Source organism: Rattus norvegicus, chromosome 12, assembly GCF_036323735.1.
Source record: "Rattus norvegicus strain BN/NHsdMcwi chromosome 12, GRCr8, whole genome shotgun sequence".
Taxonomy (NCBI): Eukaryota; Metazoa; Chordata; class Mammalia; order Rodentia; family Muridae; genus Rattus; species Rattus norvegicus.
Genome location: NC_086030.1, coordinates 47338476 through 47360615, shown reverse-complemented (window position 1 = coordinate 47360615; position 22140 = coordinate 47338476). Strand labels below are relative to the sequence as shown.

The 22140-nt window shown below is 49.0% G+C and overlaps 1 protein-coding gene and 1 long non-coding RNA gene across 3 annotated transcripts; one reads left to right on the top strand and one right to left on the bottom strand.

Annotated features, from left to right (window-relative positions):
- Positions 1–4106: 4106 nt before the first annotated feature.
- Positions 4107–17065, top strand: Oasl (2'-5'-oligoadenylate synthetase-like). 2 transcript variants are annotated; one of them, NM_001009681.1, is given in 6 exon segments: positions 4324–4529; positions 10054–10336; positions 11335–11501; positions 14182–14423; positions 15206–15353; positions 16132–17065. In NM_001009681.1, coding segments are annotated over 6 exon segments (1539 nt in total). In that variant the 5' UTR covers positions 4324–4331; the 3' UTR covers positions 16633–17065.
- Positions 9609–22099, bottom strand: LOC134481304 (uncharacterized). Its single transcript, XR_010056809.1, has 2 exons — positions 20805–22099; positions 9609–13865 (listed from the first exon to the last, which is right to left on the bottom strand). It is a non-coding gene; the product is annotated as an uncharacterized LOC134481304 (long non-coding RNA).
- Positions 22100–22140: the final 41 nt, after the last annotated feature.

The window sequence follows — 22140 nt, the reverse complement described above, 5'->3', positions numbered from 1 at the left end:
GAGAAGGGGGAGGAGAAGGGCGGGAGGGGAGCGGGGAGGGGGAAGTGGGGAGGAGGAGGAAGAAGAAAGAAAGAAAGAAAGAAAGAAAGAAAGAAAGAAAGAAAGAAAGAAAGAGAGAAAGAAAGGAAGGACGGACGGACGGACGGATAATGATACTTCCAGAAAGGCAGAAAGACTGATTAATCCACGATTTCAAATGCATCGGTCTGTCACTGCAAAGTGGACACAAAGCAGTTTACATCAGTGGTGCTCAGCCTGTGGGCAGTGATTCCTTTGGGGCTGAACGACCCTTTCACAGGGGTGGCATATCAGATATTTACACTCTGATTTATAACAGTAACAACATTACAGTTATAAAGTAGCAACAAAGTAATGCTATGGTGGGGGAGGTCACCACAACAGGAGGAACAGTATTAGAGTTGCACCATCAGTTTCGGCATCAGGAAGGCTAAGAGAGGCTGACTTACATGGTCAGAAACAGGAAAATGAGTGGAGTACTAATGGAGAGTCAGGGCAAGGTCCCTTCCTCAAACCCGAACCCCCCTTCTGCAGGTCCACCACCTCCCAACAGTCTAAGTGGCTCTAGAAATCCCTCACAGAGTTACCCAGAGCTGGGCTGTGGCAGTCTCCCAGGTGATTCCTAATCTGATCAACTTCTGATCATAATCCAGCATTACACCGTTGCGAACCGTGTCATGCTCCCAGTTTGACCAACAGAAACGTCTTGGTCCCTCTCTCTGCCGGTCTTTTGTTGTTCTTACTGTATTGGTTTTTGTAGCACAGGAATTTCTGTGTAGCCCTGGCTGTCCTGGAACTCACTCTGTAGACCAGGCTAGCCTCGAATTCAGACTTGTGTTTCTTGTTTTGTTTTGTTTTTTTCCAGAGCTGAGGACCAAACCCAGAACCCAAGGGCTTGCAAGTGCTCTACCACTGAGCTAAATTCTAAGTGTGCAATAGGAGAGATTTGTAAACTCCTAACTTTGGCCCCACCTCTTTGGCCACTCCATCTAGGGCAACACTTCCTCAAGGTACTAGGGACCATCTGTGTGACAAGGAAAACCAAACATGGTCTCCACATGAAGCGTCCCACCTCCTCATTCACGGACGCCTCCATGCCCTTGCGAAGACTCACTCCAAGTCTTCCACCTCCTCTAAGATTCCTCCTTTCACTAATGGAGGCCCAAGGACAAACGCTGAGGGGCTTCCTGCTTCCTCCTCCTTCCAAGACTTAGAACCTAGGCCCCTTCCCTTCCCTCCTCTGTGTGCAATCCTGGTCCAAGCCATCGGCCCCGCCCCACCTCTTCCTTCTTTCTATGCAAACATCTCCTTATGCAGCCTCAGCTAACCCAGAACTCACCATAGCAACCAGGCTGGTTTCATTCTCACAGAGCTCCACCGGCCTCTGCCTCCCTACTGCTGGGATTAAAGGCCTGCTTCACCACTGCCAGCCCACCGTTTGAGTCCTACATGGGCCACCCTATGGTGTCAGACCCATGTCCCTGCCTCTAGCATTTCTGCCGTCCGTCCTCAGTATGGAAGGAGGCAGAGCACTCGTGCTAGGTTCTAAGTTTACTGCACACCACACTTTGGGACAGAGGCAGAGCAGACTCACCTGGCATTTGACCCAGTGGGCCACTTCCTCTTTGTCAAACAGTATTATCGCTTGGCTTCCAGAACATTCTCCTTTCCTTCGCCCTCCTGCTCTTCCTTGTTCTTCTTGACTGAGCTCTTATATCTCCCCAGCTCTGAATCCTTAACTACTTCAGAGCCCGCCCGTCTCCACTCACAGGTCTTGTGGCTCTAATGATCTCTTTGTTTAGAGGCGTCTTCATTTGGGTTGTTTTGTCTTTTAACACGCTTTATTAATACGGTGTGTGACGTTTGAGCGAGTAAATGCACACACGTTCAAGTCGTTTTAGTGTTTGGTTTTTCGAGGCAAGAGTTTCTCTGTGTAGCCCTGGCTGTCCTGGAACTCACTCTGTAGATCAGGCTGGCCTCGAACTCAGAGAGCCTCCTGACTCTGCCTCCCAAGTGCTGGGACTAAAGGTATGCGCCACCACTGCCCAGTCACATTCAAGTCATTAATTAATCAAACAAAAGGTGTCTTTCTTAAAAAGTCAGTCAGAGAGGGGTATGGTGGCACAGGCCTTTAATCCCAGCATTCTGGAGGCAGAGGAGGGTGGGTTGTTGTGAGTTCAAGGCCAGCCTGGTCTACAGACTGAGCTCCAGGAGAGCCTGGGCTACATAGGGAAACCCTGTCTTGAAAAAACAACAAAAAATAAAGAAATCAATCAGACCACATATCCATGCTCTGCTCAGAACTTTGCGACTGTCCCTGTTTCTTCAGAATAAAGTCTTTGGGAGACGACAGCTAGCGCCTCCCACTGTCGCCGACTACTCCAATCTTATTCCCGTTCAACTCCCCATCTCAATCATTCCATTCTAGGCACCTGATGCCCTAGACCCTCAGACCCAACAAGTGCATGACCACCACAGGGCCTTTGCACATGCTTTTGGTTTTCTTTTGTTATAGAGAATCCTCTTCCCTCCCTGTCCCTGCAGCTCACTCTGCACCGCCTTCTTGTCTTTGTTCAAGGTCTCCTTCCGTAAGCCTTCACTGGTACCATAAGCTACTTCACTAAGTAGCTAAAGCACGCACAAAAGCAGAACTGCGCGCACCTACGTGTATACGTACCTATACGTATGTACGTATGCATGCACATACGTACGTACATACGCATGCAGACACGCCCCATTGGTCTTTTTCTCTGTTTTCTTTTTCTGCTTAATTCTTTCACACCTTTTCTTTACTCTCACGTCGCAGATTAATCCTACTGGTCACCTGTTTCTACCACTAGTGTGTAAGCTCTCTGGGGACAGGGATTCTTGTCTCTTCGTTGGTCTAGTCACTTGCCTGGGACGTAGTAGGTGCTTAGTAAACTCTTCTGATGCCTGAAGCAGTACCGGAAAGTGGGGCTGAGCCGGGGAACAGCACTGTGATCTCCCGCCCAGGTATATCCCTTCCTCACCAAATCCTGGAGGCTATTCCCCCTGTGAGTCCCTGACTCCTGGCTGTTCCCACTCCTCAGCCTCTGCGCAGGCCTCACGCCCTCCCTTCTGTGATATCCTAGTTTGCCCCAGTTTGTCATTCCCCTGGGATTGAGTCAGTCAAGGGCTTTTCAACCCTGTGGGGACTCTCAGTTCCTGCTCATCTGTCCCATAGCTCAGAGAATCTTGTCTTCCCTGTATCATGCCTGCTGTTCAGCTCGGAACTCTTAGGTTTCACCCACACTCACTTCCAAGAGGCTATTATCACTAAATCCACCTAATGCACCAAGAAAGTGCGAGTCTGGGTCAAGATGGCTCAGCGGCTAAAGGCGATTGCTGCCAAGCCTAAAGACCCGAGTACAGTTCCTGGAACCCACGCGGTGGAAGCAGACCACAAACCTCCGCAGGTTGTACTTTGACCCCCCACACACACATTTGTGCCACAGCACGCACCTCCCCCCAAATCCCCAAAATACGTAAATATATTTTTTCTTTTACATAACTGTAAGTCGAAACTTCAAACTCTCTTAAATAAAATACATTTAATATAAATGAATATAAATGTATAAAACGGGGGTTGGGGATTTAGCTCAGTGGTAGAGTGCTTGCCTAGCAAGCACAAGGCCCTGGGTTCGGTCCCCAGCTCCGAAAAAAAAAAAAAAAGATAAGAAAAAAAAAGAAAAGAAAAAAGAAAAAAAGAAAGAAAATAAATGTATGAAATGTAATAAAAATTATTTTAAATAAAATAAACAAGAAAAGTCAAGCCTCTGACAAAGGGTACCGGACTTCAAAGTGTCCTTCTGATTCCAGATTCCTCATACCTTACCACAACCATGAGTGGGCCCCTTTCTCTTTCCAAACCTCAGTTTCCCTATGACAGGCTGGGGGTGGTTTGGCCTGAGTCATCTAGACGAGGTGTGTGTCTCCGGAAGGTCAAACTCAAGCCAATTTCAGTTTACAAACGTCACAAAAGGGAAACTACAAATGCTGAGAATCGAAACTTACAGCACAAAAGTTGGCCAGTTGCCAACCCTGTTAAGGCGGTCCGGACCTGCCATCCCCAGCTTCCCTTCCCTCAGCACAGCTGTCATGGCAATAAATCTCCAAGGTGGGGACCCCCATAGAGTCTTGCTCCCAAATCCCTCTCTTCAGCCCCTATTTCCACCATAGGGTACTAGAGGTCAGCTGGAGAGGAGCCGCCTTAAAAAAGGAGGAGGTGTGTGCTGGGAGTCGGGTGGGTGCTTGGCTATATAGCCCTGCAGCAGCTGGCCTTCAGCGCAGACATGGCAGTAGCCCAGGAGCTTTACAGCTTCCCAGCCTCCAAGCTGGACTCCTTTGTGGCTCAGTGGCTGCAGCCAACCAGAGAATGGAAGGAGGAGGTCCTGGAGACGGTGCAGACAGTGGAGCAGTTCCTGAGGCAGGAGAACTTCCGTGGAGAACGTGGCCCGGCCCAGGATGTACGAGTGCTCAAGGTACTCAAGGTAAGGTTGGACCTCTCCATTCCCAGCCAGGACAGGGCAAAACCCAGTGCCAGAGGGTCCCCTTGCCTCGTGATTCCCTACTTCATGATTCGGACATTTCCAGACACGACAGCTAGCTGTCTACAACCTACTGCCTTGAGCGGAATGAATTAGTAGAGAAGATAATGAAAGACGGCCTTGGGGGTGACCCTTATGTTCTACTGTTAGAGCTGTACTCTTCTGAGATGGATATGATTCTTGTCCCATTTTACAGATGAGCCTAACAAAGGCTTAGCAGTGTCAGAGCTATAATGATCACAGGCAATGCGAGGCCTCTGGTTGGATCCTGATATGTAATTTGTAAAATACAACTTTGGGGAGCTTGACTTGGGACACCACTCCTGCAACCCCAGCATGGAGGAGGTGGAAACAAGAGAGAGGATCATGGGTTCAAAGCCAGCCTAGGTTACATGTCTCAGAACAGTATACAGAGAGAGAGAGAGAGAGAGGAGGGAAAGGGGAGGGAGAGACAGGGAGAGAGAGAGAGAGAGAGAGAGAGAGAGAGAGAGAGAGGAGGGAAAGGGGAGGGAGAGACAGGGAGAGAGAGACAGAGAGTTTAGGTATGAGTAGTAAATATTTAATGCATTTTGGTAAGAAAATTGTTGTTTGTCAAGTCAAATTGCACCTTCTGGGGAGGGGAGCTCTCTTTTGGGGGACTCACATGCTATACTGTTTCAGGGCAAAGCTCTTTGCTATCTGCTACTCCTTTTAAAGTAGTTGAGATGACACAAATGTAGAGGCTGTGGATGTGGCTCAAGGCTAGAGTGCAAGCCTAGCGTGTATGAAGCTGTGGTTCAAGCCTTAGCACTGACAAAAGAAAGACGGTCATAGATGTGACAGGTTCTGATGTGCTGGGTGCCTCGGTGAGTGGCCATCTGACTTGTTCAGAGCAGTACTGCTGGTGTTGGGGTTCGGATTTGAACATGACTGACTACTCAGACGGTGACCCAAGTTTCTCACCTAGATTTTTTTTCTTTCCTTAAATCCTTCTGGTGGCCTCACCCACACCCTAGCTAAGCTAAGGATCACAGAACTCAACAGACCCTGGAAGGAGGCAGGACAAGAGCTGAGTGTGGATCTCCAAACTTATAATCCCAGCCCTGGGGAGGCAGAGTCAAGAGAACCACTAGCCTATCAGTCAGTGTCCTTGGCCTATTGGTCTAGCTGAATCTTCAAACCCCAGGGCACAGTAGAAGACCCTGTGTCAAAAAACACAATGGGCAGCCTAAAGTATGGTGCCCACTAGTACAGGATGTGCACACACAGCTTGAGAGAAGCCTCAACCAATTGTTCACTAAGGAGACTGACACACGGAGAGCTTGACACATCCTAATGCTACACCCCAAACCGATGGCAGCATCCGGACCAGAATTAGGACTCTGGACTTCCGGTCTGAGGCTTTAACTTGCCCTGTTGGGATGAATTTAACAGCCCTGAGCCTCTCCCTTTCTTGCAACCCATCCCATCTCCAAGACCTCAGGTCACGTGACTTAGAAGTGGCAGCCGTAGTTTTGCCACCACACAGAGAGGGTTTGAGTCAGGGCTCTTTCTCTTGCCAGCTGTGTGACTTTGACTGTCCAGTCTCATGTCTCAAGTTCTTGGTCTGCTCCTCTGTAGTCACAATATCCCAAACATCACCTCCCATTGCCCAGCACTGAGACCATGCAGCCTAAACATTATCCCAGGGTCAATTCTTAGAAACAAGGGTTTCATTGTGATGCTTGCCTGGGGCTTTTTCCTGGTCTGTGGGAGTCTCTTGGGCAAGGCTGTCCTCTAGACTGCTCCCTCCCTGACATATCTAAGAAAGAAATGGGTAGAATAGCAAGTGTCTAGGCAGAAGGAAGACTCACCAAATAGAGTAAGTTTTGACGACCACAGATACCAACTGCTAAGCCCCATTTCTCCTCCCCTTAACCCACTAAATGATAGCCACACCCACAGAGCAAGAACAGTAAGAGTGTATCCTACACTGGATATATCCTGAACTAGATGTATCCTACACTGGATTTTAGAATGTATCCTGAACTGGATGTATCCTACACTGAGTATATCCTACACTGGATGTATCCTACACTAGATGTTAGGATGTATCCTACACTGGATGTATCCTACACTGGATGTTAGGATGTATCCTGAACTGGGTGTATCCTGAACTGGTTGTATCCTGAACTGGGTGTATCCTACACTAGATGTATCCTACACTGGATGTGCCCTGCACTGGATGTATCCTACACTAGATGTATCCTACACTGGATGTGCCCTGCACTGGATGTATACTATACTGAATGCATTCTACACTGGATGTATCCTACACTCAATGTATCCCACACTCCACGTCTCCCACACTTCATCCCTCCACCCTTGACTTTCCAGAGGGCTGAGCTGTTCACACAAGTGAATCCGAGAAGATTACAACAAAAGCAAATCATGCACCCTGTCCTAAGCTATGCTTTCCTCACTGGGGAAGGGATAGGGCAGTGTAGACAACCTGACCTACAGAGGGATCGCCCTTTGCCCACATCCGCAATCACTCTCCAGTCCTTTCTCCCAGGATAGGAACGCCAAGTCTGAATACTGGCGGGATCAGAATAAAAATGGAGTACAAGGGGTTGGGGATTTAGCTCAGTGGTAGAGCGCTTGCCTAGCAAGCACAAGGCCCTGGGTTCAGTCCTCAGCTCCAGGAAAAAAAAAAAAAAAAAGGAGTACAAAGGCAGCCAACACCTGCCACGTGAGAACAGAGCACAGTGTGTGGAAGCCATCATAGGGTGGAGAGGAAGAGTCATTGGCCATGTCTGAGGAGTTACCATCTAACTCCCGGGCTGACTGGGAGACCTTGCAAGTGGGTTATGTGCCACCACTTCTGTATTCTCAGTTGTACACTGGGGAGCCGGGTCACAGGGCCCATCACCATGGCGATTAGAAAGGAGATGCGCATTAAATGGCCTTTGGTGGTGCCAGACACAGGGACTGCTCAGCCTGTGCTAGCAGTATTTTAATTTCTGCTGTGACTCATTAACCCAGAAAGGTAGCCACCCAGAGAATGACCCAACCCCAGTAGTCCAATGTGGGGTGAGCCAGAGGTGAGCCAGAGAGGTGTGGGACTTTGTATGCCAAAGAAGCATAGAGTCTCTCCTTAAAATCATTTGATACGGGGGCCAGCAGGATGGCTCAGGTGTAAAGGTGCCTAGTGCCAAGCCCTACACCCTGAGTAAAATTCAAGGAGCTCACACAATGAAATGAGGAAACCAACTTCCACAGGTTGTCCCCTGGCCTCCACATGTGTGCCATGGGGTGCATGCAACATGCACAAGAACAAATAAAATGGGAAAAAAATTAAACAGTCTAGTCTCTTGCCATTAAGAGATATGGAAACTGGGGGACTAGAGAGATGGTTCAGCGGTTAAGAGCACTGACTGGTCTTCCAGAGGTCCTGAGTTCAAATCCCAGCAACCACATGATGGCTCACAACCATCTGTAATGGGATCTGATGCCCTCTTTTGGTGTGTCTGAAGACTGCAACAGTGTGCTCATATACATTAAATAAATAAATCTTAGGGGGGGTGAGAAGGAGAAAGAGGGAGGAAGAGAGAGAGAGTAATGTGCTATGTGACTAATGTGGAGGCAGCTGGGGATCAACTAGATAAAAAGGGAAGAGATACGCACTGCTGACTTCCGGGACACGCCTTGTTGACTTCCAGGGCACGGGCTCCCATACAAGCCCTGGGCATACAGTTCTGTGTCTGATCTTCCCAATAATCCCGTCGCTGTTTTGATTTCTCAGCTGATGGACTTTGGGCTCCTAATGATCATGTAGCAGGTGGGTCAGGGATAAGAGTCGCGTCAGTGCTAGGCAGATAGCTCTAATGCCAAAGAGCCTGCCTACCACAAGGGAATCCCTTGAGCCGTCCACATATGATTTAAACAGAGAGGAGGGAGGGATGGATGGATGGATGGATGGGTGGATGGATGGGTGGGTGGATGGGTGGGTGGATGGGTGGATGGATGGGTGGGTGGATGGGTGGGTGGATGGGTGGGTGGATGGGTGGATGGGTGGGTGGATGGGTGGATGGATGGGTGGGTGGATGGGTGGGTGGATGGGTGGGTGGATGGGTGGGTGGATGGGTGGATGGGTGGGTGGATGGATGGGTGGATGGGTGGGTGGATGGATGGATGGATGGGTGGATGGGTGGGTAGATGGGTGGGTGGATGGGTGGATGGATGGGTGGGTGGATGGGTGGGTGGGTGGATGGGTGGGTGGATGGGTGGGTGGGTGGATGGGTGGGTGGATGGATGGGTGGGTGGATGGGTGGATGGATGGGTGGATGGATGGGTGGGTGGATGGGTGGGTGGATGGGTGGGTGGATGGGTGGGTGGATGGGTGGGTGGGTGGATGGGTGGGTGGGTGGATGGGTGGGTGGATGGGTGGGTGGATGGGTGGGTGGATGGGTGGGTGGATGGGTGGGTGGATGGGTGGGTGGATGGGTGGGTGGATGGGTGGGTGGATGGGTGGATGGGTGGGTAGATGGATGGGTGGATGGGTGGGTGGGTGGGTAGATGGGTGGGTGGATGGGTGGGTGGGTGGATGGGTGGATGGGTGGGTGGATGGGTGGGTGGATGGATGGGTGGATGGGTGGGTGGGTGGGTGGATGGGTGGGTGGATGGGTGGGTGGGTGGATGGGTGGGTGGATGGGTGGGTGGGTAGATGGGTGGGTGGATGGGTGGGTGGGTGGATGGATGGGTGGATGGGTCAACTCTCTGTTTCACAGACTGTGCAGTGGGTATTTCTACAGATTGGGAGTCCTTTACCAGATACTTAGGCCATGAGCATTTCAGGTTTAGAAACACCCTCTCCCCAGGTCTTCAGCCTATTTACAGAAGCATAGCGAGATATCTTAGGATAGGACCCAGATCTATTCTTGAAATCCGTGTGCTCTCGCATACCCAAAGGCAATGTTATACTCTGTGTTTAGTCCCATGGGGTCAGGTGTGGGATTTTTCCACTTGTGGCAGCAGGCCAGCCATTTTGGAATGTTTATACTGGGGGGCATTCAGTCATTATTCCCTTGGAGGGGACATTTCTCTGGGTTGGACAAAACCAACTCTCCAAAGGTGTTCGGTGCAGGGGTTAAAGCAAGGGCTGCTCAGTGGGCCACTCCTGTAGCCCATGCTTGGGAGGCCAATTCAGGAGGATCGTGAGTTCAAGGACAGCTTGAGCTAAATAGCATAGTTCCAGGTCAGCCAGAGGCTGTGTGTCAGCAAAGAAAGGGTAAAGAGGCCTGGGTGCCGGAGTCCAGCTGCCAGAGACGCTGCCTGCATAATTCATCCTCCGTGTGTCTGCAGCTGTGAGAGAGAGGCAACCCTTCTCAGCTAGCCTTGTGTGTATGTATGGGGGGCTCTATACTAAAGGAGTGTATTGCGTGAAGAGCCCCAGGTTGCTAGGCATATGGCAGAGGGCCTTGGGGTGACAGAGTCCTGTCTTTCACAGGTAGGCTGCTTTGGGAATGGCACAGTACTCAGGAGTACCACAGACGTGGAGCTGGTGGTGTTCCTGAGCTGTTTCCACAGCTTCCAGGAAGAGGCCAAACACCACCAGGCTGTTCTGAGACTGATACAGAAAAGGATGTCTTACTGCCGGGACCTGCTGGATCTCGGGCTCAGTAACCTGAGTGTGATTGAAGAAGTGCCCAGTAGTCTCATCTTCACTATCCAGACCAGGGAGACCTGGGAGCCCATCACTGTCACCATCGTGCCCGCCTTCAGAGCCCTGGGTAAGGGGAACAGAAGCACATGCCTGGCCTGACCTTCCTCCAACCCCCAGACTGTGACCTCTTTCCTCTCGGGGCCACATGCTTTCCTCCTTCCTACCCGTGACCTGGGCTGGGGTGATTTGCCCTGTGGACCTGGGAAACAGAAACTTATCACAGAGGCCACTAGGGACACAGGACAAATAGTGGCGAGTAATCAGAGGAAAGAGTGGGGTTTCCCCAGTAACTAACAAACAACGGTGAGGAAAGGACTTTCTGTGGGAAGATTATTTTTAAAGACCCAAGGCCCAACCGGGGGGAGGAGTCAAGTCAGAAGCAAGGTAGCATTTACTGGGTCTGTGTGACCTTTCCCAGAAGCGGAGCTCAAAGATACCATAATGATTTTTGTATCTCACACACACACACACTGATTACCGGCTGTGCAGTGTTATACCATGGTTACTAGCAATGGTATCCAGCCTCAAGAAGAAAGTTCTTCATGGCATGACATAGAGCCAGTTCTCCCCTATGAACACTGGCAAATATCGTTCCATATTTGTCACACACACAAAGAAAAGGAAGGAAGGAAGGAAGAAAGAAAGGAAGGAAGGAAGGAGGGACTGAAGAGATGGCTCAGTGGTTAAGAGCACTGAGTGTTCTTCCAGAGGTCCTGAGTTCAAATCCCAGCAACCACATGGTGGCTCACAACCATCTGCAATGGGATCTGATGCCCTTCTGGTGTGTCTGAAGACAGTGACAGTGTACTCATATAAATAAAATAAATAATTCTTTAACAAAAAAGAGAGGATGGAAGGAAGAAAAGAAAGAAAAAGAGAAAGAGAGTGAGAGTGAGAGCGAGAGCGAGAGCGAGAGCGAGTGAGCGAGAGAGAGAGAGAGAGAATATGAATCACCAGAAAAACACCATCATAATCTATCTAATGAGTGACCAGGCCCTCCCCAAACACTTCGTCCATACTGGATTCCACAGTCTTTACTCAAGTCTTTGCTTCTACTCTCCTCAGGACCTTCCTGTCCCAACTCCGCCGAGGTCTATGTGAATCTGATCAAGGCTAACGGCTACCCCGGAAATTTCTCTCCTTCCTTCAGCGAGCTACAGAGGAGCTTCGTGAAGCATAGGCCGACTAAGCTGAAGAGCCTCCTACGGTTGGTCAAACACTGGTACCAGCAGGTGAGGGAGCCGCCAGGGTGAGCCTGAGGAGACAGGGTTGCCGGGAGGATGGGCAGATGTCAGGACATCTGCAACCTGCAGTTACTGTTTCCCTGGGCTGACATGCACTCGTGTGGTTTGTGAACATTAAACCCAACAAATTCAAGATTAAGGAGAAGAAGGATTCCTTAAAACCCATTCATACTACTCAGCCTCTCGGTGGGGACAGCTTCTGAGTCCCAGTCTTGAAGGAACAGGTCCTTGGCGCCTACTTTTCAAGTGTCACATGTGGTATCTGAAGAGGACCCAGTATATTTCAATGCAATGGGTGGGTAGAATTATCTAAACTGAAAAAAGGGTTGGGGATAGCTCAGTGGTAGAGCGCTTGCCTAGCAGGCGCAAGGCCCTGGGTTCAACCCCCAGCTCTGGAAAAAAAAAAAAAAAACTAAATAAACTGAAAAAAGGAAGCATCAGAAATAGCCCTACCACAGGCACGCACGCACGGTGGGAAGGCAGTCTTAAAAATAAACAGATACACTAAGAGGCAGGTAAGTTGTGATGGCACATACCTGTAACCCCAGCACTTGTGAGACTGAAGCAAGGGGAGCAGCCTGACTACCTAGTGAGCTCCAGGCTAACCTAGGCTACACAGTGAGCCCTGCCTCAAAGACAAACTGAAGCTAGAGGTGACTCAGCAGTTAAGGGCACGTACTACTCCAGCAGAGGACCCGAGGTATCAGGCAGCTTGAAACTGTCCATAACTCCCAGCTCCCAAAGATCCAGTGCCTCTGGCTTCCGTGAGCACCCACACACAGTCACGTGCACACACGCATACATGATTAAAAATAAAGTAAAAAAAAAAAAAAAGTAAGGAGTCTGGTAGACTTCTCCCTCCACCCCTTTGATGGCACTGTCCGCCTTTACCTGTGAATATTCATCTCCAGCTACACTTCATAAATTCGCTAATACCGGAGTGAGGAAATAGAGGTTGCCTGTGCATGGATTATATTATATTCAATCTACTCATAAAAATTAGCTGTCAGGTGAAATATTCATTGTAAGGCTGCTTTGCATGTCCACCCCCACCCCGTCACCCACACACACACACTTGAGCCTGGGCTACGTAATCAGGCCTGGTCTTGAAAGAATTAAAAAGAGCTGCGTCTTACTTTGGGTTACAATGGCCAAAAGCAAGTTGGGGAGGGAAGGGTTAATTCAGCTCACACTTTCACTTCATAGTCCATCACTGAAGGAGGTCAGGACAGGAACTCAAGCGGGGGCGGGAACCTGGAGGCAGGAGCTGATGCAGGGGCCATGGAAAGGTACTACTTACCGGCTTGCTCCCCATGGCTTGCTCAGCCTGCTTTCTTATAGAATCCAGGACCGCCAGCCCAGGGTGGCTCCACCCACGGTGGGCGGGACCACCCAAGTGGGCGAGGCCCCTCAGTCTCTAATTAAGGAAATCCCCTACAGTCTTGTCCACAGCCTGGGGTATTTTCTTTCTTTCTTTCTTTCTTTTTTTTTTTTTTCTTTCTTTTTTTCTTTTTTTTTTTTCTTTTTTTCCCGGAGCTGAGGACTGAACCCAGGGCCTTGCGCTTGCTAGGCAAGCACTCTACCACTGAGCTAAATCCCCAACCCCCTGGGGTATTTTCTTAATTGAGCTTCCATCCTCTCAAAGGATTTTGGGGCTGGGGATTTAGCTCAGTGGTAGAGCGCTTACCTAGGAAGCGCAAGGCGCTGGGTTCGGTCCCCAGCTCCGAAAAAAAGAACCAAAAAAAAAAAAAAAAAAAAAAAAAAAAAAAGATTTTAGCTTCTGACGAATTCTGATGAATTGATGTAAGACTGCCTAGCACAAGCTAGTAGCAGTGGTTTTAAATATAGGTCCAAAATAAACAGCGGGGCTGGACAAGTGTCTCAGTTAGTAACGTGCTTGAGATGCAAACATGACAACCTGAGACCAGATCCCTGGCATCCGCACTGTCGCACACCTGCCATCACAGCCCTGGGGTGGGGGTGGGGGGACATGACAGAGACAGGAGGATCCCTCCAGGGGTTTGCTGGCCAGCTTGGTCTAGCCAGTGAGAGAGATCCAGTTCCGTAAGACAGCCGGTCTCAAAATGTGACAGCGATTGAGGAAATATCTCACCTGCCCTCTAGGCTCCAACCCATGCAGACATAGTGTTACACGCTATGTACATATACCTATGTAGAAAAAAAATTAAAATCTATCTGGTGAGACTTCTCAGTGAATTAAAGGTGCTTGCTGGGCTAGCATAGCAACCACGGTTTAATCTGATCCCAGGAACCCACGGAAAGGTTGAAGGAAAGAACTAACCTTTAAAGTTGAACTCTGACCTCCACACCTGCACCACATCCTGGCATTACCTGGAAAGAGGGAGGGAGGGAGGGAGGGAGAAGGGGTGGGAGAGGGAGGAGGAGGAGGAAAAGAGGAGGAGGGAGAGGATTCAAAAAAATAAATTACGTTCCTCTAAATTTGATTCAGACACAGTTTGACGTCTTCTGGGCTAACCTAGACACTTAATCCTAAAATGGGGAAGACCGAGGCCCGGGAAGGGAAAGTAACCTTGCCAAGGTCACACAGCTCGTGGGTTACACTTCGAATGTTCTGCCCCTGGACCTGGTGTCATCTTCACACTTGATCTCAGCATCCCTCTCTGTCTCTTCCCCACTCTCTCTGCAGTACGTGAGAGACAAGTGCCCCCGGGCCAACCTGCCCCCCCTCTATGCCCTGGAGCTGCTAACTGTCTACGCGTGGGAAGCAGGTACGCAGGAGGATTCGAACTTCAGGCTGGATGAAGGTCTCGCCACTGTCATGGAGTTGCTCCAGGATCATGAACTCCTGTGCATCTACTGGACCAAGTACTACACCCTGCAACACCCAGTCATTGAGCGCTTCGTCAGGAGACAGCTCAAAGGAGAAAGGTACTGGGTCAATGCCGGGCACCGAGCCTCGAGGCAGGGGTGGGGTGAGGGTGGGGTGGGACCTAAGGTCTATGTCTCTGTCCTTCACCTCTACATATAACAGGGGTAACCACAATAATCCCTTATAGAATTGTTGAGAGAGAGGATTAAAGCAGGCAAGCTCAGGTTAGGTTCTGTCCCAGGGCTTCAAAAGCAATCAGTTGGGGCTAGAGAGGTGGCTCAGAGGTTAAGAGCACTGACTGCTCTCCCAGAGGTCCTGAGTTCAAATCCCAGCAACCACACGGTGGCTCACAACCATCTGTAATGGGATCTCTTCTGATGTGTCTGAAGACAGCTACAGTGTACTTATATATAATGAATAAATCTTTTTTTTAAAAAAAAGCAATTAGTGGATGTTGGTGGTGTCATTGTCATTGAAGCTCACTCAGCAAATTTGTCCTCAAATGTATGCAGCCTGCTGTGGCCTTGAGATGGCCCCCTCCCGACCCCTGCCAAGTAGACATCTGTTATTGTTCTGGGACCCATCTTATAGACATATCCTACCCACCCCTCTGATTCTTAGCAGTTCCCAGAACATTCTCCTCAAGGAGATGAGAAATCTTGCCATCTCCACGCCCTCGAGCTCCAGTGATATCTGGTCAAGGCCCTCCTTGATGGACAGCTCTGGGGACATGTGCTCTGGGGATGCTCAGCCGCTGGGAAGAATGGCGGCTGGGAATCAACTCCCTGACCTATAGCTTCCGAACCAGAAAGAGCCTGGACATCGTCTCTCTGTGTTGCAGGCCCATTATCCTGGACCCAGCAGACCCCACCCACAACGTGGCGCAAGGCTACAGGTGGGATATAGTTGCTCAGCGCGCCAGCCAGTGTCTGAAACAGGACTGTTGCTATGACGACAGGGACGCCCCCGTCCCCAGCTGGACTGTGAAGGTAATGGTTCCTCCCAGCCTGACACTCTGAACACTATGCCTGCATGGTGTTGGTTCACCCTGTGGAGAACAGCTTTTCAGAGGCAAGAAGTCTGGACAGCACTCTCTAGCCAAATAGAGTCAAGAGATAGGCAGGACAGTAGAGGCCCTGGGGTTTGTTTGTGTGTTTGTTTGTTTGCTTGTGAAACAAAAACTATGCAGTTCTGACCATCCTTGCTGTGTAGACCAGGCTGGCCTTGAACTCACAGAGATCCATCTACCTGTGCCTCCCCAGTACTGGAATTAAAAGTTTGTGTCTCCACATCCAGCCCATGACTCAGTGAAGCAAGGGCTTTCTGTGTAGCCCAGGATACTCTTAAAGTCACAATCCCCTTGTTCTGGGCACGGGAATGGCACATACGTCTCACCCCTGCTGGGCTGGAGTATTTTTTTCATGAAAACTTTACAACCTGAGCTTTAGAGTCTTTCAAAACCCGGCCATGTCCTACATTCCTTCTGCCGTGCAGTGAACACTGCGTGGGGTACCATCACTTTGTCTGCCAAATGGGAGGAGAGCCAGCCTCACCGGGCTGAGAATGTATTCATGGGAGGCGCCCGCATAGAGCCTACAAAGTGATTGACAGTCCCTAAACATTACGGAGGAGGAGGGGAGAAGGAGGAGGAAAGGAGGAGGAGGGGAGGGGGAGAGGGGAGGAGGGGGAAGCTGTTTTCTGGGAAGGGAACTTGTGGGTCACCAGACAGAAATGTGAGCCTAACCCCGTCGCCTCCCTCTCTTGCAGAGAGCACCAGATATCCAGGTGACCGTGCAGCAGTGGGGTCACCCGGATTTAATCCTCTGGGTGAACCCTTATGAACCCATAAAGAAGCTGAAAGAGAAAATCCGACTGAGCCGGGGCTACTCCGGCCTGCAGCGCCTGTCCTTTCAGGAGCCCGGCGGCCAACGGCAGCTCATCAGAAGCCAATGCTCGCTTGCCTACTACGGAATCTTCTGCGACACTCAGATCTGCCTGCTGGACACCATCTCCCCCGAGATCCAGGTCTTTGTGAAAAACCCGGATGGTGGAAGCCACGCCTACGCCATCCACCCACTTGACTTCGTCCTGAGCCTGAAGCAGCAGATCGAAGATAGGCAGGGCCTTCAAAGCCAGGAGCAGCAGCTGGAGTTCCAGGGCCGCGTCCTGGAAGACTGGTTTGACTTTAAATCCTATGGCATCCAAGATAGTATCACGATCATCCTATCCAGGAAGAGGGAGGGGAAAGCCCCATCTGCGCCCAGCTAGCTTCCTCTGCCTCTTTTGCTATCTCATCCTAAAGTCAGCCTAGTCACCCCTCCTTCCGGTCCTCAGCCGGGATGATCCCAGCAGGGAGCCAGAAGGGAATACTGCCAGACGCTCTTGTGTGACAATGAAACTCTGCAGTCACCTGTGAAATCACACCAGGACCTCTACGCTCTCAAGACTGGGTCAGTGAATGGCCGTCCCACAAATAAACTATTCTCGCTTGTTCTTGGGAAGCCAAACGATCTTCCTAACCAATCAAATGGACCCTGCTTCAGGTTGTTCCCCCACACACACCAGCAACCTCCATCAGGTTGGATCTGAAGCCTTCCCCTGTGCTCCCAACCACTTCTGCCTGCCTCAGCCTATCCAAGGCAAGGTAGGGTATCAAGTTCCTTTCAAATGGAGAATAAACAACCTTTGTTTCCTCCCAGATGAATGGTCCTCATTCTTCGCCACAGATGCCTCTCAACTCTGGGGAATTGATGAGTGTAGGGAAACTGAGTCAAAAGGACGCAAAGTCTGGGAGATGGAGATTGAAGATAAGACTATTTAAAAGCTCTTTTGGGCGTGGTATCCTGCCTTTAATCTCAGCACTTGGGAAACAGGCAGGCAGATCTCTGTGAGATGGAGGCCAGCCTGGTCTACCCAGTGAGTTCTAGACCAGCCAAGGTTACTTAGTAAGACCCTGACTCAAAGTTTTCTGTCCATAACTCCTAAAAGCCACATACAGTTAATAATTGTACACACACACACACACACACACACACAAACCCATTCTTATTGCCAAAGGATATTGTGATTAGATTTATGCCAAATCTTCCTTTTGACCTGTATTCTTTCCATAGCCCCAAGTCTGCTTCGTAGCTGGTTTTCAAAAACCTCTAGGCAATTTAGCAATACTGTCCTATATATTTCCCAACTCTTTTACATCCGGGGACTGAAAAAGAATCTCTTCCCCAGAGGGTGCACGGTCTAGCTCAATGCACACCTTCATATACGTCATAATACAGGCCACACTATTGGTGCTTTTAAAAGGGAATGAACGGGGTTGGGGATTTAGCTCAGTGGTAGAGCGCTTGCCTAGGAAGCGCAAGGGCCTGGGTTCGGTCCCCAGCTCCGAAAAAAAGAACAAAAAAAAAAAAAAAAAAAAAGGGAATGAACAAGGCCAAGGCAGGTCAGCTGATAGAAGACTCACCTGGCCCCTAGGGGGTCCCCAGTTCAATGCCCAGCATTTCCAGGTGTGGTGGCTCATGCCTGGAATCCCAGCACATAGGCAGGAAGATCAGGTATTCGGTCATCCTCAGCTACATAGCAGGTTGGGGGCCAGCCTGTGCTACATGACAGCCTGTCTTAAAAGATAAATGCCTGGAGAGGTGGCTCAGTGGTTAAGAGCACTGACTGCTCTTCCAGAGGTCCTGAGTTCAAATCCCAGCAACCACATGGTGGGATCACAACCATCTAATGGGATCTGATACCCTCTTCTGGTGTGTCTGAAGACAGCTACAGTGTACTTATATATAATAAATAAATCTAAAAATAAAGATATCTGGATCAGATGAATAAGTCAATGCCTTGGTCCCTTTACACTCACTGTAGCAGAACACCACAAATTCACTGGCTTGTGAAAACAAGCGTTTGTTTCTCACTGAGAAATTGAAGATCATTGTTGGTTTGAAGATGGCAGATTCTCACTTTATCCTCATGTGGTAGAAGGAAAGAAAGGCGGATCTTTGAGAGCACTGATGGCGGGGATAAAGGCTCTGTCTCCTGTCAATCATCTCCAAAGGCTCCCTCCCTTAATCCCATCGGTGTGAGAGGTAGGAATTCAGCAAAGGGATTTGCAGAGGATTCAAACATTCAATCATGGCAGTCATTTAAAACAAAAAAATCCTACTATCTAGGCAGAGTCGGCATAAACCTTTAATGCGAGCACGCAGGAGCCAGAGACAGGTAGATCTTTGGGTTCAAGACCAGCCTGGTCTACAGAGTGAGTTCCAGGACTGCCAGGGCTACATGGAGAAACCCTGTCTTGAAAAACAAACCAAAGGAAAAACTTTTTTTTTTTTCCGGAACTGGGGACCAAACCCAGGGCCTTGCGCTTCCTAGGCAAGTGCTCTACCACTGAGCTAAATCCCCAACCCCTCAAAGGAAAAACTTTAAAGACTTGTTTATTTTATTGGATACATTTGAGTGCTTTGCCTACCTGTATGTATGTGCACCACATGCGTTCCTGGTGCTCTCAGAGCCACCATGTGAGTTCTAGAAACAGAACCTGGGTTCTAGTCCTAGAACAGCGGCAAGTGCTCTTAACAGCTGAGCTACCCCCTCTCCAGTCCCTCTTGAAACTTTTCCACCCGGGACTGCTTTCTCTCAAGAAACGTTTTCATCGCCTTAGGCACATCGGCGCATACACATGTAAAAGAAGCAGGCAAATCAAACACTTAAAGAGATCATAAAGAAACAACCTTCCCCCCTCCCCCCAGCTGAGGATTGAACCCAGGGCCTTGTGCTTGCTAGGCAAGCCCTCTACCACTGAGCTAAATCCCCAACCCCAAGAAGCAATCTACTGGGGTCACCTGCGGAAGTTCTGCTCAGGGTTCTTACTCTTGCCGCCTGCTCTCACCGCCAGGATCTGATCCCTCTAAATAAGGACTGAACGTGTGCCACCAGTGCTTCTGCAGTCAGTACGCAAAGGACATAGGCTTCATTAAGTTGGGCTAAGCGACCCGAATGGATTATTTTCGACTGTCTACCCAGTGAAACTGATCGTGCTAGTCTTTGTGCACAAAGAATAAAAAAGTGAAGGCTTGAAAAAAAAAAAAAAAAGAAGGGTTGGGGATTTAGCTCAGTGGTAGAGCGCTTGCCTAGCAAGTGCAAGACCCTTGGTTCAGTCCCCAGCTCCGAAAAAAAAGAAAAGAAAAAAAAAAAAGAAATACTTTAAAACAATTATTTAAAGCCAGCAAGATGGCTCAGGAGTCTTTTGCTGCCAAGCCTAGCAAACGGAGTTTGATCCCCAGGAACCACGTGGTAGAAGTACAGATCTGGGGCTGGATGGATGGCTCATTGGTTAGGAGTACTGACTGCTCTCCCAGAAGTCCTGAGTTCAAATCCCAGCAACCACATGGTGGCTCACAACCATTTGTAACGAGATCTGATGCTCTCTTCTGGTGTGTCTGGAGACAGCTAAGTAAGTGTACTTATAATAAATAAATACATACATACATACATGCATACATACATAAATACATAAATCTTTTTTTAAAAAAAGTACAGATCTGACCCTCTCAAGCTGTCCTCTGATTTCCACATATGCACTCTCTCTTCCACACACAAATAAATACGATACAATTTTTTAAAAGTTATTTGGTGTGCGTAGAACTTCGCCATCATTAAAGGCGAAAGCAAGCAGGTGTAATCCAGGTCTGAGGGAAGCAGAAACAGAAACAAATGGGGTAACATAAGTTCAAGGCCAGCTTGGTCTACATAGCAAGTTCCAGACTGACCAGGGATATGTGCAGTGGTCTCTAAAGGACATGGGGGAGCCTGGGGTGCAGCTCTTGCCTTTGAGGCAGAGGCAGGCAGATCTCCGAGTTTGAGGTCAGCCTGGTCTCCAAACAAAAGTGTGGGGGCAAGGGTTATCGATCCTTCAATAAAATGTTTGTCGCTGCAAGAATCTGAGGTCTATTCCCTGAACCCACAAAATAAAAGCCAAGTCCAGTGATTCACACGTAATCCCAGCACCAGGGAAGGAGCCAGGCAAATCCCTAGGGCTGCTGGCCAGCCAGTGTAGCTTAAACAGTTCCTCAAGAGTTGATCTCCGACCTGCACACACGTGTTCACCCACGTGCACATTCATCTACGTACACCTAAACATGCCTGCACGAGCACATAAAGAAGGACAAAAAGTGGGGCTGGAGAGATGGCTCAGCGGTTAAGAGCGCCCGACTGCTCTTCCAGAGGTCATGAGTTCAATTCCCAGCAACCACATGGTGGCTCACAACCATCTGTAAAGAGATCTGATGCCCTCTTCTGGTGTATCTGAAGACAGCTACAGTGTACTTATATATAATAAATAAATAAATCTTTAAAAAAAAAAAAAAAAAAGAAGGACAAAAAGCAATTTTGCATGTTAATGAGACAAGGATATTTGTTTACTTTTGCATAAATCTTACCTCAATATTTGATACCGTGGGACGCAGAAACTTCTTCAGTGTTTTCAGAGTGAGGCAATATTTTGATCCTATAATCAGCAATGCCGACAGAGCTTCTCCTCACCAATATTGTACCAAACAGCAGACACATGGGTGGGGCCACTTCAGACGTTGTTGGAAATGCTGTCTTAAACCCAGGCCAAAGGTCAACTATTTTCTGTAATGGAACACGAACAACTCAAACGGCAACTTTTACAGGCAAATGTTCTAATAGAAAACAGTCAAAAGGGGTTGGGGATTTAGCTTAATGGTAGAGCACTTGCCTAGGTTCGGTCCCCAGCTCCAGAAAAAAAAAAAAAAAACAGTCAAAAGATTTATTAATCTGCTATGAGTGGCATAAAAAAAATTTCCTGTTTTCTGCAATTGAACGGTTGTGTTTCCTAAGGGCAGAAAACTGTGTGTACAGGGTAGGAACACTGCCCTGCCTAGTTTCCGTATTCATTGGTAATGTGTGGTGTGAAAACCCATTCACTGCAGAGCATGACCACCGTGTGCTTGATGCTACAGAAAAACTATGCAAGCGCCAGAAACATCACAGCTTCGCCACCAGCTTGGGTTTTGAAATAACTTTTTGCTCTTTGCACATTCAGAAGCCTTTACTAATGTCATATATTTTGTGATCCTCCCCATTCAGTTCCCCACAGTTTAAGATGCTGGGGCGGGGGGCACAAAATTGCAGTATTTTCCAGACTAAACTGTTCATCTGACCTGCCTTGAGACTCCCTTTATGTACAAGTCACTGGAGGAGTTTAGAAACCAAATTCTGCATTAAAAAAAAAAAGTTCTCGGGGCTGGAGAGATGGCTCAGCGGTTAAGAGCACTGAACTGTTCTTCCAGAGGTCCTGAGCTCAATTCCCAGCAACCACAGGGTGGCTCACAACCATCTGTAATGGGACCTGGCACCCTCTTCTGGTGTGTCCGAAGACAACAATAGCATACTCATATACATAAAATAAATTCTTAAAAAAAAAAAAAAAAAGAGGGCTGGGAGAGATGGCTCAGCGGTTAAGAGCACTGACTGCTCTTCCAGAGGCCTTGAGTTCAAATCCCAGCAACCACATAGTGGCTCACAACCATCGGTAATGAGATCTGATGCCCCCCTTCTGGTATGTCTGAAGACAGCTACAGTGTACTTATATAGAATAAATAAATAAATCTTTAAAAAAAAGAAAGAAAGAAAGGGAGAGAGGAGGGGATGGGGGAGAGAACGAGAGGAGAGGAAAGGAGAAAAAGAAAAGAAAAGGAAAGGAAAAAAGATTGAAGGTGGTGGTCTCGTGAACCCTTCGGGAGCTCATCT